Here is a 16,192-nt window from a genome sequence, read left to right on the forward strand (position 1 = left end):
CTTTCCCAACATCATGGTGATGGTGTGTTATTCGGCCGAGACGACGCTTGCGTCAGTGACTGTATCATTCTATATGAACGCGTGAGCACTAATAACATGTGGGACCCGACGGCCAACATACTCGTTTCACTGATTGGCATCGTACATGTGTGGGTGCAAATACGCGCTTGTAAATTGCTAAGCAGGGCAATTTACAAGGAAGAGATGCATGACCTGCACGCCGAACCCTTCGGACACACGTTAGCAGCGAAAAAAGTAAAACGCCTTTGCAGCTCTTGCGCAGACATTCATAAAGCACTATGTTGCATACATTCATGACGCCCTGCCTCTGTGCCGCAAAGCTGACGTAAATTTGCTCAGCTCTGCCGAAATACCCTCAAAGAAGGATCCTGTACATGGTAGAATTAGGCAAAGAGAGCTCCACTTCAAAAGAGAGGTCTGTTTATGGGAATAGCACGAAGTACTTTTGCAGTCACTGCGTAACACACTGCTTTGAAAATCAAGCCCGCACAAGAAAACGAACCCAATGTAAGTGCAAGCACAACTCTTGATTGAGACAGCATACATTGGTACATTGAAAAGAAAGCTCGGGTAGGCCGTCGGCCCCTGTAGGGCTGATGATTCTGCTGGCTTTTACCCAGAACGACCTTCCATCAGCTTGATAAAGCAACGGCAATTACCCACTTAAGCGGTCGCCTTTGGCATCGTAGGCACCATTTCCCGTGGCAGGCATTGGTACCGCATACTGCCGTTTTCAATTGATCTATAAATGGAGAACTAAGCGGCCCGCCCCATTTGCATATATATTCACCAATACTAAAACGGGGAACACGAATGATAAGAAGGACGGTGTCTTCTATTGTGCTATAAGAATAAGAGATGAGATCTTTTGACAACTGTTTGTCTCGTTAGGTATAGTCTGTTGTAATTTTTTATGTGCATTCAATGTCGCAATCTGGGTACATGGCTTTTTTGTGAGCATATTAATTGCTTCACGAACTGTGTAAGAGATGTAGAGGTTTGATGTTGACTGAGTCTAAGTACACACGAGCATTTTGACATCCAATCAGTTGATCCTCATTGAGGAGCGCGTCATTTCCACGGTATCGGAGAATCACGTGACTTCATTACAGTCTCGGCATCACGTTGGCGAGGTTTTATATAGCTAGATGACATAAAAAACTATGATCTTACAAAAGCAAGTACGTAAAAGGGAATATGCAAGGTGCGATTCGTAAGCGATGGCGTAAGAACGAGGGCACTCATCGACCGACCCGCTAAGTTCGATAGTTACGGAACACGCGCAAAGTCAGGTAGTACAGTTTCATGGCTGTCTGACAACATGCCAATAATAAAGATTCGGTTCGCGCTCCATTCATATCGCAGGGTCATGGGAGACCCCCGCGCAGTGAAACCTCCTGATTTATTTTGATAACCCAGGGTTCTTTGCCTGCACCCATTTCCATGTTGTCGGGCGCTATTGGATACCGCTCCCACTGGAAAGTAGTCGCTGCGATTGGGAGCCCTGGCGCTCATCTCCAGCACTCATTCCAGTGCTGAGCTTCATATCGGGTACACAGCTCCTGAAAACTGCTGAAACAGCGACTGCGAAGCGAGACGTTGTCCTGGAGCTTCATGATGTGGTCTGGTAGACGCGATCTCTCCATTTCTCTAATATTCCTCTGCTTTCGTGTTTTTCGCAGTACCAGAATTGAAGTCAACACGCTCATACATTCCAAGAGCAGGTGCCGTCTGATCCCGATACGAATTGATGTGACGGCTAAAGCAGAAACAAATGACGAGCAGTTTTCAGTGTACGGAACGATGAGCCACTTCCCATCTCTCATAACATCTTCAACATCAAAAGCTCGAAACTACAATTGTTTTGAGGTTTAGTTTACCATTTACCCCATCTTGACTCCTACTGCATTTTCTTATGGGTTGCGCCGTTGCGCTTATACTAAAACAACTGCTCAAAAAAAGGGAAAGTGACGGAGCAGCAAAGCCGATTTAAGTGGTCTTTCTAAATTACAGGAATAAGCACGTGTGGTCGACGAAGAAGACTACACGTGAGCTAATTAAAACCTCCTGGCTCATGACAGTGAGCCCTTGACGAGTAAGCAGCCCACTAATACACTCATCCGGCTTACAAAACAGGCTGGAGGATCTTTTTGTTTGCTTGTTCGCTTACGCTGATGGAGTGTACGCGAGTGTCTTTTGTAAGATGACACGGCTCCCACCATTTCCTGCGACGGGAATCACATGTCGGGCGTCCTCGTGAGTCGCGGTAGCCGCATGTACGTTGTTACGTACCGAACGCGTGTTCTATGCATCACCGATGCGGACCCCGGCAAGCCGGCTCGCCGTACTATATATACGCGCCGCTCGCTTGCTCTGGCAATTCGCCTCGAGCTGTGCTTCTGAGCGGTACGCAACCTGCGAGTGTTCGCGCCTGTTCGCCAAAGAGGATTAGAAAGTCGACTTCGGGCAGCAACGACGCATATTCCCCGAGCTTCTGTGCCTAAAGTGAAATCGGCCGCGGAGGCACTGACAGTCTCCACTGAGCAACGCGGAACTCCCTACCACAAGGTATTTGGCTCTTCCAATGTCGTGCTCGCACTACTCAACCACGTGCGGGGTCATTTCATATTTGCGTTCATGTGGGCTTAGCAGGCTGTTTCCAGCTGCCCCGGTTCGACTCCAGTTCTACCTTTCAGAGATGATGTATTGTAATGCGTTTATGAGGTTGCATTGGCAAGTTAAAGCTCCTCGTCCTATTTGGGATCCCTGTAGTGGCAAAAAAAAAAACGCCTGAGGTCGCAGGTGACTGTTACACAATGCATAATCTCGTAATCCTGTCTCTAAGCTTGCTATGGACCTATAGAGAATGGCTCGTAAAAGCGCCTCATGTGCCAGCAAATTTGGCAAGGGATACTCTCACGCAAACGTTGGCGCTATAGATTAGCTATTTATTTATAGATAGCTGGATAGATATATAGATAGATGGATAGATAGACGGATATGACTGATAGACGGATACTAGTGGTAGAACGCCCGCCTCGGCTGCGGGAGGCTGTGGGTTCGATTCCCACCGCCGCCGGGCACCCACTGGTTCAAATGGGTACAAGCGTGCCCCGGCCTGGCGTTCGGCTTTCTTGAGGGGTGATGCGCTTGGGAAAGGAGCCTGCGCCCTGTATTCCCGTCGAAACCAACGTGAGCGCGGAAAAAAAGTGATTTCTGGGCCGCTCCCACGGCGGTCATTTCCCATGTGGCGCCCCAAGCACCTATTGAGGTGGGGGCACCTTCGGGTTGAGGTCAAACACTTTCCAAGCGTTGAGGTCCCATAATGGCCGAGCACCAGGCCGGGAGCGCGCCTGTACCTATTTTACCGGTAGGTACCCGGCGGCAGCACTTGCCTCCCACAGCCGCGGCGGATGTTCGTCTACAAGGCCGTCTGTGGTTGGACAAGAGGCGCCCAGAGACAAGAGCTGAAATCTCTATTGGGCCCTCTTTCGAGATGTGGACCCCCACGACAGCCGAGCACCAGGCCAGGGGACGTCTCTACCCATTAGAAAAACCGGTGGGTTCCCGGCGGCACCGGGATTTGAACTCGGTACCTCCCGCATACGAGGCGGATGCTCTACAGCTAGGCCATCGCTGCGGCTTTTTACCAGTCATATCCCCATCGCTGGGGATATGACTGATAGACGGATACAGTAATATGACTGTTTTTTTAAACTACCCACCTGCTTGGACCCAAGGGTCTGCAGTATGTAATAAATAAATTAAAATAAAATACCTTTATTCTTTCCCGAAACGTCCCACCATTTCGAAATGCTCACGTCTTGCATGTCATCATCCTTTCACCATTGAACAAATAACTGCTTCTGCCTAAGACAGCGGCAAAGTACTTGCAACGGTTTTGAATTGCATCATAAGATGCCAAACAATCATCTCTTCATCCTTGTAAGCGACGAGGTGAAGGCTATTTATGTTGGTGCACGTGGTTCCATTCAATAGTGGCTATACGTTTATCGCTCTGTATATCTTCTTCATCGTGCTTTCTCACTATCTGTGCAAAAGTGATTGACCAGCCCACTTCACAGCCTCAGCACGGTTATTTTCCCTTTTAATTTCTGTAGATATTTCTTGGCTCCCAAGCCCTTCGTTTCACAGAATTAGTCTCAAGCGCACTCCAGTACACATGCACACCAGGATTCAGGATCAGAAAGAAAGCAACAGCCAATCATTCCCACCCGAATGTGTACGTAGCACACACGTACAGCGTTTATATAACAAGTACGCATGCCAAATTTTTCATGGGCACAGAACAACAGAGTGTCGGGAAGGCATTACTGCCATGAGTCATCATTCTTGAGGGATACATCGAGTCTCTCAAGATCCGCGGTGGCGGCGTGGCGGATTTGGTGTCGCGCTGCTAAGCCTGACGGTGCGGGATCAAATCGCTGCCGTGGTGGTCGCATTTCGAGTTAAAGTTAAAGAACCCCAACTGGTCACAATTGTTCCGAAATGCCCCCTATTACGTGCCTCATAATCATATTGTGCTTCTGTCATACAACAGCACAGTATTGATTGAGTGTCTCAACAAGAAAAATTCCCCGACGATTACGATACACCCTAATGCGAAATTTGAGCGTAGCTCTGTACGTGTTTGCATTTCACGACTGCATTTCGGCTGGCACGGACAATCTCTCTCGTGCGGCACGTTGCAAACAGAGTGAAGTGTGGCGCAACTGCCTGGATAATCGGCAGCTCGCGAGACGCAGCGCGTGGGTGACGCGTGGGCGCGATTCACAGCAGCCGCCGCAGACAGACTTCCGCTCATGCAGCACTTTGTTTCTATATATGGTATCGGTGGCGTCATCAGTGAACAGACGACGCGCGTTACTCTGGCGCCATTTTGTAGCCATTGTCGCCGCAGCCATTGTCCTCCTCCGCTTTCCTCCGCGCGGTCTCTTCGCTACCGTCGTCTTTCATCTAACGCTACGCACCGCGTCTGCTCTTTCATTTTTCCTTCACTCGGTTACGAGGGACGTCGAGGGACACCGACGCTAGCCTCAAGAACAAGCGTCTAAAATTTGCGCTTTAAAATGTCAGCTTAACTATTAAGCGGTGCAAATAAAACAATTTAGCCCAATGAGGGTGCTGATTTGTGGCAGGGCGGACATCCGTGTTCTTACGACAATAGAATATTTCTTGTACCAGATAGCGAGATCTGGCTGTACCTGCGATGAGAGAAACTGTAGTTGAAAACAGTGGTTCTTTCCACCTTCAGCCCACCAACAAACCCAACATGATAGTTTTAAAGAGCAATAAGTGTTGAAGTTTATTTTATGCAGTTTTCCTGTCATCTGCTTGTCCCAGAAGGTCGCCAAACCATAGAAAGAAATCCTATAGTAAACATCAGCGGCTCCATCTTAGCCCTTAAAGGTGAAATTGTGATCCATTGGACAAAGCATTCTTTGTACGCCAATAAGGGTGTTAAACTTTTAGTGCGTGTACAAGTGGAACCACGAACACTCAGCATTCGCAGGCACTCTTGTGCCGATTTTTCTAAAGGAGTGACCGAATTAAGGGATGCTTGTAGTTATTGGGATCTGATGAAAAACCTGCGAGACATGGCCGTTGGAAATGCCAGGCACAAGGTATAGCCTACCACGGCCGCAACCTCAATTGCGCACGTGTTATTGCAGGTTGACCCGGATCTTTCTTGCTTTCCTTTTGCTTTCAGCAATTATTCGGCGCCCCCAAGCACTCGCAAATCACTTGGGAACCCGATCCCGTCCACGATCATACATTTTCTTGCCTCTTAACTTTCCTCTGTGCTTGTTTTTTTTTTACCCTCGATAAGGCCGTTTCTCGAGGATGCATTGAGAAAAAGGCAGCTTTCATAACGGCTCATCGGAGGGCCCTCATTAATGGCTTTTCCGGTGAAATGGCTTCGTGTTATTGGCTCGGAAACCCCTTGAAGGTGTTGCAGGCATCCGATACAACAGCACAGGGGATACGACTATCCCATACACGGTTACAGCTTTCTTATTTATTTTCCCCATCTTCTTTCGGTGTTTCCGTTGTTGCGTTATTGCTTAGCAATACCAAATTTTGTTCTCTGTTGCCCGGAATCAGCCATCCAGGAACAAACACTCTTTTGTTTTGAAAAGCCCCCCCTTGGAGCACTTCGCATGCTTACGAAACAGCCCAATCATACAGAGGTACCGAATGCACTTAAGACAAGTAGAAAATAACCAGAAAAAATGTGGGTGCTTCCTTGAATTATTTGCAGATCTAAAAAAAAAACAAATAAATAAGCGTATTAGACACAGAACTAAGATGTGTGGGTGAGTGCGAGAAAACTATAGCTGAAGCCATTAATAACGCGCGCATTTTGTAATGACTGTCACGGCACCTTTACTGACGTGACCAAAAGCAATTTCCAATCGCTAACAATCACGTGAACAAGTTTTGGATGATAACCGTCAAGCGGTATGCGCTTGCTGGACGCGTGAAACAGGACGAAGAAGTGATATAGGCGGAGAAGAGAAGGAAGAGAAGGGAGATTAAATTACGGGCGAGACCCGTCTCACTAAGGCGATGCTTTTATATAGTAGCTCTTGCCTATTGTTTGCTTTTCGTTGTTTGTGCATTTTCCCCGGCGTGCTTTTCTATGCGTTACTGTTCGCATCTGTTGATACCGGTCGCTCATTCTGATGAGTATGCATGTGGTTAGGTCGTCATTACGAGCTAGAATGCTTAATTCGCGTTTATTTTATTTTCTTTTTCGCCTGAATCAGGCACTTCTTACAAAGCCCTTTATTGAACAAATATCGCCAAAGCAACTTTGGCTTACAGTGCTGTCTAAGCCAGATGTCGTAGCAGGAAGAAATGAAACGAAAAAAAAATAATGCAAGGACGCGAAGCAAACACAAATTAAACAACATTAATTGTAGCTTTTATCACAGAGTTCACATTGAAAGCTGGTTTTTATGAGTCAAAAGCATGATCTGAATATGAATCACCCGATATAGTGAGGTACACCGGAATAATTTGGACCACCTGCATTTTATTAACGCGCCCCCAAACCTAAGTTAACGAGTCATCTTGCATTTAGAACCCCTCGGAATGCGACCACTGCTGCCGGGGTAGAACCCGCCCTCTCGAGCTACAGCGGTGGCTAGCCACAAAGCTACAGCGGTGGCTAGCAGGGAAAAATAAAAATGGAAAAAGATAATGCGATAACGCAGCAAGGGAAGGAGCGAGTGAGCTCGCGAAGTTAGTGGCTGCGTCACTGAATCCCCACTGTTTTGACGGCGCCAGTCCCAAGGTGTGATACCGACGTCGTTCGAGCCTTAAGCATCACTTAAATCGCTTGCCCAATTCTACAGAATCCATCATTCGCGAACACGCACACTGGCTCGGTGTGACATCACTAACGATGAGAGTTAGCTGCCTGACGCATAGTAGCAAGAATCACTAGATCCCAACTTTCCATATCTTTCAAATATACAGACGCCGCAATGTTTACACACATACACGCACTAGCCCACGTCAAATAAAGCTTCGCGAAGTGCTTCCTTCGTGCGTTTAATTTCTTTATGGCACGTTGCACACATAAAAATCTGCATTGACGCTATCGGAGTGGAAGTGGGTGGGAGAGGGGGGGGGGAAGGGGGAAAGGCGATGGACCAGGCCTCAAGAATATGGCGAATAAGCCGTTTTTCAACGCTCTCTCGCGTTATTTTTGAAATATCCCTTGGGCAAATACAGCGTTTGGATTCGCTGCTCGAATGAATGTGAGATCTGACCCGATATAGACCCAACCCCATAGTGCACATCGCGATCATTCTATTCCGGGAACTACCCTAAAGATCACCATTCCGCGCTCCTACCTCGTCCGTCGAAAGTTCAAAACAGAATGAATCATTGCAGGACGTTTTACATTACATACCAGGTATTTTTCTTTTTTTTTCTAAGACGGGAACATTAAAAGAACTGTAGGATCTAGGACCCTGCCATTTTTGCAGGTAGACTGTGTGGCAAGGCAGACATTATTAGCATGAAAATTTCAACCATCGTTTGAAGAATTCAAAGAAGAAATGTTTGATTCAGAATGAAGTTACGTCTTATATACGTTTGTCGACATTATTATTATTATTCATTTAGCGCAGTTCACCCAGTGAAGAGGGAGCTCGTGATGATATTTAAAAAGTTATCTTATCACGTCGTCTAATCTTATGTGGCCGTCGACGCTTTCTTTTTTCATGGCAGCGATTTTGCAGCTTAAATAGGACACCTGTTATCAAAAAGCCTTTCGAAAAGGAGCTTCTCATTGATGACACATTTGTGCGCATTGGAGATTTTCACGCGGCGCCAACTCATGACATTTCTCACGTATCTCTGTTGTGCTGTTTTTGCGCCAGCCAAAGAAATGCTTACAGTTCTGAAACTCTTCACATGATTATTCCAATGGCGTGTTTTCTGGCGAATTACTACGAGGATAAATTGCACGGTTCGTTACGCAAGTGAGCTGATGATGTGAGCCACCGTTACCAGTCCCACTCAACGATTACACGCGGTTGCCAAAGTTCCACAACAACGGACGAAAGAAAAAATTTGGAGGACGCTTAAGCTTCGCCTTCAAGAGTGGAACGCGATAGCATCCTTGACTGTTTCTCACACTTGCCGGCAACTGCAGCTTATGTAACCGTAACGTTTACCGGGAAATGCTGGAGGTGAACGCTATGCACGAAGGCGCGCTTTCTGGTAGAAACGCGGCCTTTTTCGTGGGCCGGGCTTCTTTTATTGTTTGTACCTTTATTATTTCAGCCTGAGAAGATTTAGCATAAAAGGCATGCGCTGTCGGTGTTTTGTTTCATGGCAATTGTTTGTGGGCTGTCACTCTCAAAATTCCGAGGAGTAACTTTGTAAAGAACGCAAGACAAAGTGTGATCAACGATAGTGGTAAATTATGTTTGGAGGGCCTGAGTGGTTGGGAACGATTTCCTCGGCCGTGGGCGGCAATGCCGACGCCGACGCTTAATTTTCTGCGACACGGGGCCCTCAACGCTATCGAGTTAAAAGCACACACCAGCGTAATACCGTCGCTTTGGCATCGCACTCGGCGCTGGCAAGCTGACCACGCATGCGCACACTACGCAACAAAGACACAACTCGCCCAGCTTTGCTGAGCTTCAACGCAACAAAGCCTCTCTTCTAATAGCGGTGGCTGTTGGTCGGTCGCCGCTCAAGGTCGAGGACAGACACGAGCACCGCCGAACGTCGGCCAAAAACAGGTGGAGAGCGAGCAAGGTGATAATGTATGGCGGGGAGGGGAGATTAATGCTGCTGCTTTGAAAGCCACGAGCCTCTGGGACAGATGGAGTGAAGATGACCCTGTGAGGAGGGTAGACGCGAGAGTCTTTCCAGTGTCAGAAGAGGACGCAAAGCGAGTCGCGAGATATGAGCAACCGGACACCAGACGCGCAAAACAGCGAGGATGATTGGGTGTGAAGGGGGTGAGAAGTGGGCGAGAAACCACCTGTAAGGGAGGCGCGCCTGAGAGGTGTTTCCGAGGGGACGGGGGACAATAGGGAAAGGCGGGCTGGAGAGGATGGGATGATGGCAGGAAATCCCGTCGCCGTTAGCAACGGGCTCACGAGGCTGGGCACGCGAGCGCCGGCCCGTCGTGTCAGGTGAGAGCGACGGCTTAGGGATGGTGGAGAAGAAAGAGGGAGAGGAGGAGAGACGCTGGAGAGAGAGAGGAGACAAACGGTGGGGAAAGAGATCACGCGCGCGCGCGCGCCTGGGAGCGAAGCGCACGGGCGCGTCATATAAAGGGCAGGCTCCGGCTCGCTCAGATGAGATCGTCAATTGCTCGGAACGGCGAAGGAGGCAGTTTGTGAGCGCGCTGTTTAGGAGTGGAGAGCTGGAAAAAAGTCAGCGCAGTTTCGCTTTCGCTTGACTGTTCAGTTAGCGATTCCTTTTTGGCACTAGTGTCTTAAGAAAAAAAAAAAACGGACGAGTGCGCACTATTGTAAGTCTTCAAGCCGAGAGAAATCATCGTTGACAACGGATACATCTGCCGAAAAAAAAAGAAACCCACCAGAAAAGCACTTTGACCTTCCCGAAGCAGCAGCGAGATTATTGGGACCTGGTGATCTGATCTGAGCAAGGATACAAGTGGACGCCATTAAGCCGAATGCGCTACGACAAGCAGGCCTGGTAAGCACCTATGAAAAGTTACTTGAGAATGATTGACTGCTACGTGAGAATTATTAAGAATGTTTGCGAGGCTACGGTGACGTAAAAAATGCTATAACATTTAGTTCGGGTTTCTCACTCCTACATTTACGACTACCGCTTGATTCATTCTGAGGTTTGTACTTTTCGGGATACAGTGTGCCCAGTAGTCCGATTCGTTCGCAAAATGACGTGCGCTTTCAAGCAACTGTCAGCAAGAAATGTATAATGCAGGAAAGAACGCGCTCGACGTGGTCCAGGATCAAATGCCCCAATACATCAGTTCAATTCATGTCGATCGTGTTCAAAAGTAATGTACGTTTATTATTCGGTAAGCGGTAGACGTAGTCGGTAAGGACGTGCACTTTAGTCATTTGTACGTTAAATCTTTGCATCTGTGTTCTTAGCGCGATAACTTAAAAGAACTCGCTATGACGCTCTTACCTTTTTCACTAAACAGAACAAATCAATCCCTGTGTTGAATGTCTCACGGGCAGATACAATTCTACGCTTAAACACATCTCGCCTTGTTTTCTTTTCGGCAAGTTCCTCGTTGCTGCTTAAGAGACTAGCGCGCTGACTTTGTGTAAACTGAGCGCCTTCTAAACCTGACAACGAAGAAATATACGTAACATAGCCCCGTAAGCAATGGGTCCAAACGACGCTGCAGAGTTCTTCTAGCAATGCAACGAATAGGCTTTTAAAACATGGGGAATTCGTGTTTGTGCTGTGTCCAAGAATGTTCCAATGGAAATTGTGCCTTTCTAACAGTCGAAATTTTTAGCACAATAATTTTGTGCACTGGTCGCACTTTCTGAAGCCTCATATCTGTGCTTCCGACGATTAGGCACCCATAAAGGATCCCAGAAGTTGGGAAACAGTCCTAGTTCTTTGAATAACCCTCTATTTTGCATCAGCGAGAGCCTAAATGTTGCGTCCGTTTCGAATACACGATGTTCTTACTGACAGGATCAATTGCCCGATCACTCTCCACTAAAGAATTCACGGAGAAACTACTCTGAAAGTTGTCAAATATGCGTAAGCATTCTGTCACTTGTTCACCTCCACGCAGCCCGGTGTCATTATCAATGTTATGAAATTTCTCTTATGAAATCTTTTTGGTTGCTTTCAATATCATCGGACTAGATCCAACCCTTATCAATTCTTATTCGTTGTTATCAACCTCATCAACTAAATCCGAGCCTTATCAACCCTTATCGGTCAGTCTCAACCTTATCGCAATTGATCCGATCCGTATCAACCCTTTGTCCTTATCAACCTTTTCGTTCTTTAGCACCTTATCCATCCGCGTCGAGAAAATATCAGCCGTGATGAGACATATATAACCCCTCATCACTCCTTATCATCCTTATCAACTCATTGATTATCTGTCTGTGTTGCGTGACGTGAAGTGCATGAGCCTTCAGAGATCGGTGGCATTTTTGTCTGTGAAGGAACACCGCAACGGAACGTGCACCCCGCGTCCACCCGAAAAACATCGGGAATGTAGTTGTATCTGGCATTCAGTTTCCGCAAAATGGGAATCTTCCTGATGTCTACAATGGTCCAAGTCGGCTCTTCATGTGGTCCTAGAGATGGATTTTTTCCCACCATTACCAAATCCCTCAACAATGCTTTCATGGAAAGCGTTCTCCTTTCCCATTTGTTTTGTACCACCGGTACAACACATTTATGTCGTTCAGATATATTCACATTCTGCAAGCGTGGGTGTTTAGCTCTGTGGGCAAGACAATCGGTTTCTGAGCCTGCATTCGTCGGTTCGAAACTCACCGCGCCCATCATTTTTCCTTTCCAATTTACTTTGTTTATACGTTAATTTATTTATAGCGTTTCGTCTTACGTGACGGATGGACGGACAGATTTTCCCGTTCGGTAGGCGTAGAAATGCTTATGCATATATAATAATAGCGGTGCCTTGATGAGCAGTAGTAATCAAACGCGGGAGACGTCATGGAGCGGTTCCTGCCCTCCTGTTGCCGTTTAGGGTCGTCCGTGACTCATCGACCTGTTCAATCGGCCACGTGCTCGTTAGAACCCGTTTCTGGGACCAACGAGAAACATCACGATCGGAACCTGCTCCATTCCCGCATTTCGCGCGCATAGAACAGCTCCGCAGCACTGCCTCTCCGTTCTTTGTCGCTGTCACACACTCAACTGTATGAACCGCCGTGTATATAAATTACGCACATTTCTGATTGGCCGTGCCGGCAACTAATCGGCCCGTAGCGATGTCTGAGTGTCCATAGCGTGGCGATGCTGAGCAGCAGATAGCAAGTTCTATTCCAGACCGCTGTGCCCGCAATTCAATGGTGGCGGAATGCAGAAAACACTGATGTACTCTATGCTGGGTGCTCACTAACAAATCCCACGGGGTCAAAATTACTCCACAGCCTAACCTCCCTCTCCCCCCTCCCCCCCCCCCCAACAAAAGAAGAAAAAAACACGCACAATACGGAGTTAAAGCCCGTGTGTCGCTCTGGGTTGTGAATCAATCAATCAATGAACCAATTGAATTACGGGCAGCTGCTCCATCCCAGTGACCGCTTTCAGCAGATATTAAGACACCTAAAATTTATAAGTGTGTTGTTTAGTGCAGCCCTCCATAACTTAGTCTTTCATAGCGTAAACCAATCACTTAGTCAATCAATTATTTCATTAATCAATCAACCATGAATTCAAAAGACCAATAATTTACCTGAACAGCTGCTTAGCTTGACACTACAGAAATGTTACGGAATGGTCGAGCATGTACATTGAGTGTAATGAAATGAAATAAGGATGCGTGGAGCAATGAACTAGGCCAACTTAAATGTGGACAAGCATTTTTTCTGACAGCTACAAGGTGCTGATGCTAACGCTCCTTTTTCAACAATTGGGCATAGCAGAACGGAGCCTGGGGAGGCGATGCGGTTGTCAACAAAGCCGCAGCGACCAGTATAGTATCCGACGTGGCCGAGCTGCAGACAGAAATGGAAAACACCTGGCTATTCTAAAGTTGTCTGCTCGGCCGCCCACATTTGCGTGCTCGCGCGTTTGTCAATGCCTAAAGAACCGCACCGAGCATAGTGAAGAGAGCAATACGGCGAGAGAAGGAATAAGGGAGTTGAGTAAGACAAGCGCCTTACTAGAGCGCATTTCGGCAGAGGGCGCCGCAGGCGCGGGATCCCCCAGCTGCACGCCGCGTGCCTTACGGAATGGCGAAGGCGAAGACCCAGAGAGAGCTCAAAAAGAGAAAAAGAAGTTGTAAGTACGACGGCGGCCGGTGTTGACGCCGTTTCTGAGGAGAGCGCAGGTGCGACGGAGGAAAGGGCAGTCGAGGAGGCGGCCTATGCTGTCTCATCGAGTGTTACAGTCATCCTGCAGGCTGGACGCGCCGAGATCTTGTGTCGGTGCTACCTACCGAGGCGACGTAACGGAGTTGGATTCGTATCTTGAACCGAATAGAGTTGCACTACAACAGCGACACAATCCCGCCATATCACTGTGCGCGGCAACCAAGAAGGACGAGTGGGAGCATCGTTGCCGAAGAGTTCGTCGTCGTCACAGTTATTTCCTGCGAGTCGGCGCTCACTCGCGAGGTCTTCATGGATTCGACGAGTGTGCGGCGAGGCTCGCTGTTTCGGTAAGATCACCGCAGCTGCGACGTTTTTTTCTGTGCGCGTGCGTTGCGTGTCTCGACGCTTCGCTTGCTGAACGCTAGCATATGTTCATGTTTTTTTTTTTTCGCTTTCGCGTCGTAATTTTCGGAAGGACGACGTGGAGGCGTAGTCGAGTCTGGAGGAAACAACGATGTACCTCGTGAATGCGCACTATGCGCTAATCGTTGAAAGCTTATATGCGCCAGAAAGTAACCTATATCCACAGACAGCCCGAACTGCGTATCTGAAAACTATAGGTTAGGCAGGGAAACCTTAAGTCAAGACGGTATCATCGCTTTAAATAAGCTTCAGCGAGACTTTTAGTTGTGCATACTTCACAAAATCAATTATTCGGTAACTTGTTCCTACATAGCTAATTGTGAAGTCCAAAAACATTTCATTGTTCTTTTTTTATCGGAATGTAATCTCTACGGCCAGAAACAAAATGTGAACAAGTTTTTTTTTATTGGGCATGTGGAATGCTGTTTGTGCTTTTCGGGTGTATTATACCGCTAATAACGGTCTTATAACGATAAGAACCGTTATTATAGACGGCCGCGCTGGCGCAATGGTGTGAGAGGTAACCTGAGTCAACGTGACGTAGCATGCTTTTCCCTTTAAATCAAATGAAGAATGCTACGCAATATTAGCCGGCCACGTGAGCACTCACAGATGCCAAATACATGAACATATGTCATTCTTGCAGAAAAAAAAAATGGGTTGTCCGTTGCTCAAAGAAATGTAGACGTCTATAGCCTGCTCAACTGTGCCCCTTTCTTTCGTTGTGACGAATGGTTCCGCAACGTGGGTCACATAGTTGCCCAATGCACTGAGATTCACCTCGGGTATGGATTAGGAATGCACTGCCAGAATTCACAATGCTGTTCTTACCAAAATACTGCCGGCGATTCGCCTTTGCCCCGGAGATCGTTTCACCGGCTCAATGGCGGGCGCCTAAGTGCTAGCCAATGAAGAACATATGTTAAGGACAAAAAGTACTGTGCAATATTTCATTTTGGCTGCAAAAGTTTTCTAACGTAATATCATGGATGCATATTTTTTATATTGTGACAGACAGATGCCATTTCAGTACTCTGTTGTGGATTCCTTATCTTTAATATCAATTACTATTATCATATAAGCTTTCATTTATGTATGTATTTTTATATATTGCTGTTGACTGGCTTGAAATTCAATAGCTAAGGCATTTTCTGCCTGCACTGCCGACGCACCCCAACCTCCTATATAAAAATTTTAATGCTGCCCTAGAACCGTTGCAGTAGATCACCATATCAGTTTTACTAAACGTTCATGCACGTGACCTATCAGGCTCTATCCACTATTGCACCAATGTGTCTACCAGGTGGGTCTGCTTGTAGGGTATGCATATATACTCGCTTAATCACATTCTACACGAGTTACTTTGAGTATGTGGAACATTTTTGCACATATGTTCGACTTCCTATAAAACAGTCAGTTAAGAGCAAAGCAAAAGGAATCAGGCGTATAAAGTTGCGCCAAATCAGGTCAGATAAAGCACACGCGGTCAGCTCACAGTAGATCAGACAAACTATACTCCATAGTTGCTGAATATATTGCTGACTTCTAGAAATCTCTGGAGTGCCAACAGCGCTTGACGTTGTAAAGTTTCTGTGTGTCGTGGGACCTGGGTCTTTTTCGACACGTAAAAGTTAGCGGTCCAGCTCATTAGAGCCTGTTTAACTCAATGGCCTTCACTATGGTGTCCCGGAAATCCTACTTGTAAACATCATAGATCCTCATACTCGTGGCCACAAGTACATTTCTAACCACGAGCGCGGCATATACATTGAATGAAATGCTTCGTGAATGCTGTACCATCCTGCATTCTTCACTGATTGCGACTGTTCGGTGTGGTCTTGCCACGTGTAGCTCGAACGTCATGCGTTTAACTACGGACGCTAACGCAAATCAATTTACTGATATTTAAGATGGAGGAGCGAAAGCCTGAATTTTCTCTTAGCTCCCGACGTAAACCGACTTACCATCGCCTTGAGCACATTGACATCATAGCCGAAAGCTAGATACGATTTCCAGCGCAGTTTCCTGCCTAAATCACGGCATTTATAGGGCACCACTCGTAAGCTTTCATTACAGCCCATCGGTGTTCTGCGTCATTGCAAATTATAACGGCGCCCACTTGAACGTACTGCCTGCGTCACAGCAGCCTGAGCATTGGCCTGCTTGAAGTTCATGAGGCGAAATGAGGATCGTAGGTTGGAATCAACGCGTTTAAT

At 47.1% G+C, this 16,192-nt stretch overlaps 1 protein-coding gene across 2 annotated transcripts in view; it reads left to right on the top strand.

The window, feature by feature from the left end:
- The first annotated feature begins 9,907 nt into the window (after nt 1–9,907).
- LOC119453376 (GTP-binding protein drn-1) overlaps nt 9,908–16,192 on the top strand; it is a 14,825-nt gene continuing 8,540 nt past the window's right edge. The window contains exon 1 of one of the 2 annotated variants that reach the window (XM_037715418.2): nt 9,908–10,239. In XM_037715418.2, the coding sequence (XP_037571346.1) occupies nt 10,217–10,239 (23 nt within the window). In that variant the 5' untranslated portion in view covers nt 9,908–10,216. Of the gene's footprint in view, nt 10,240–13,530; nt 13,901–16,192 lie in introns of those variants that run through there. The other variant, XM_037715417.2, reaches the window with a different exon arrangement.

Source organism: Dermacentor silvarum, chromosome 5, assembly GCF_013339745.2.
Source record: "Dermacentor silvarum isolate Dsil-2018 chromosome 5, BIME_Dsil_1.4, whole genome shotgun sequence".
NCBI lineage: Eukaryota > Metazoa > Arthropoda > Arachnida > Ixodida > Ixodidae > Dermacentor > Dermacentor silvarum.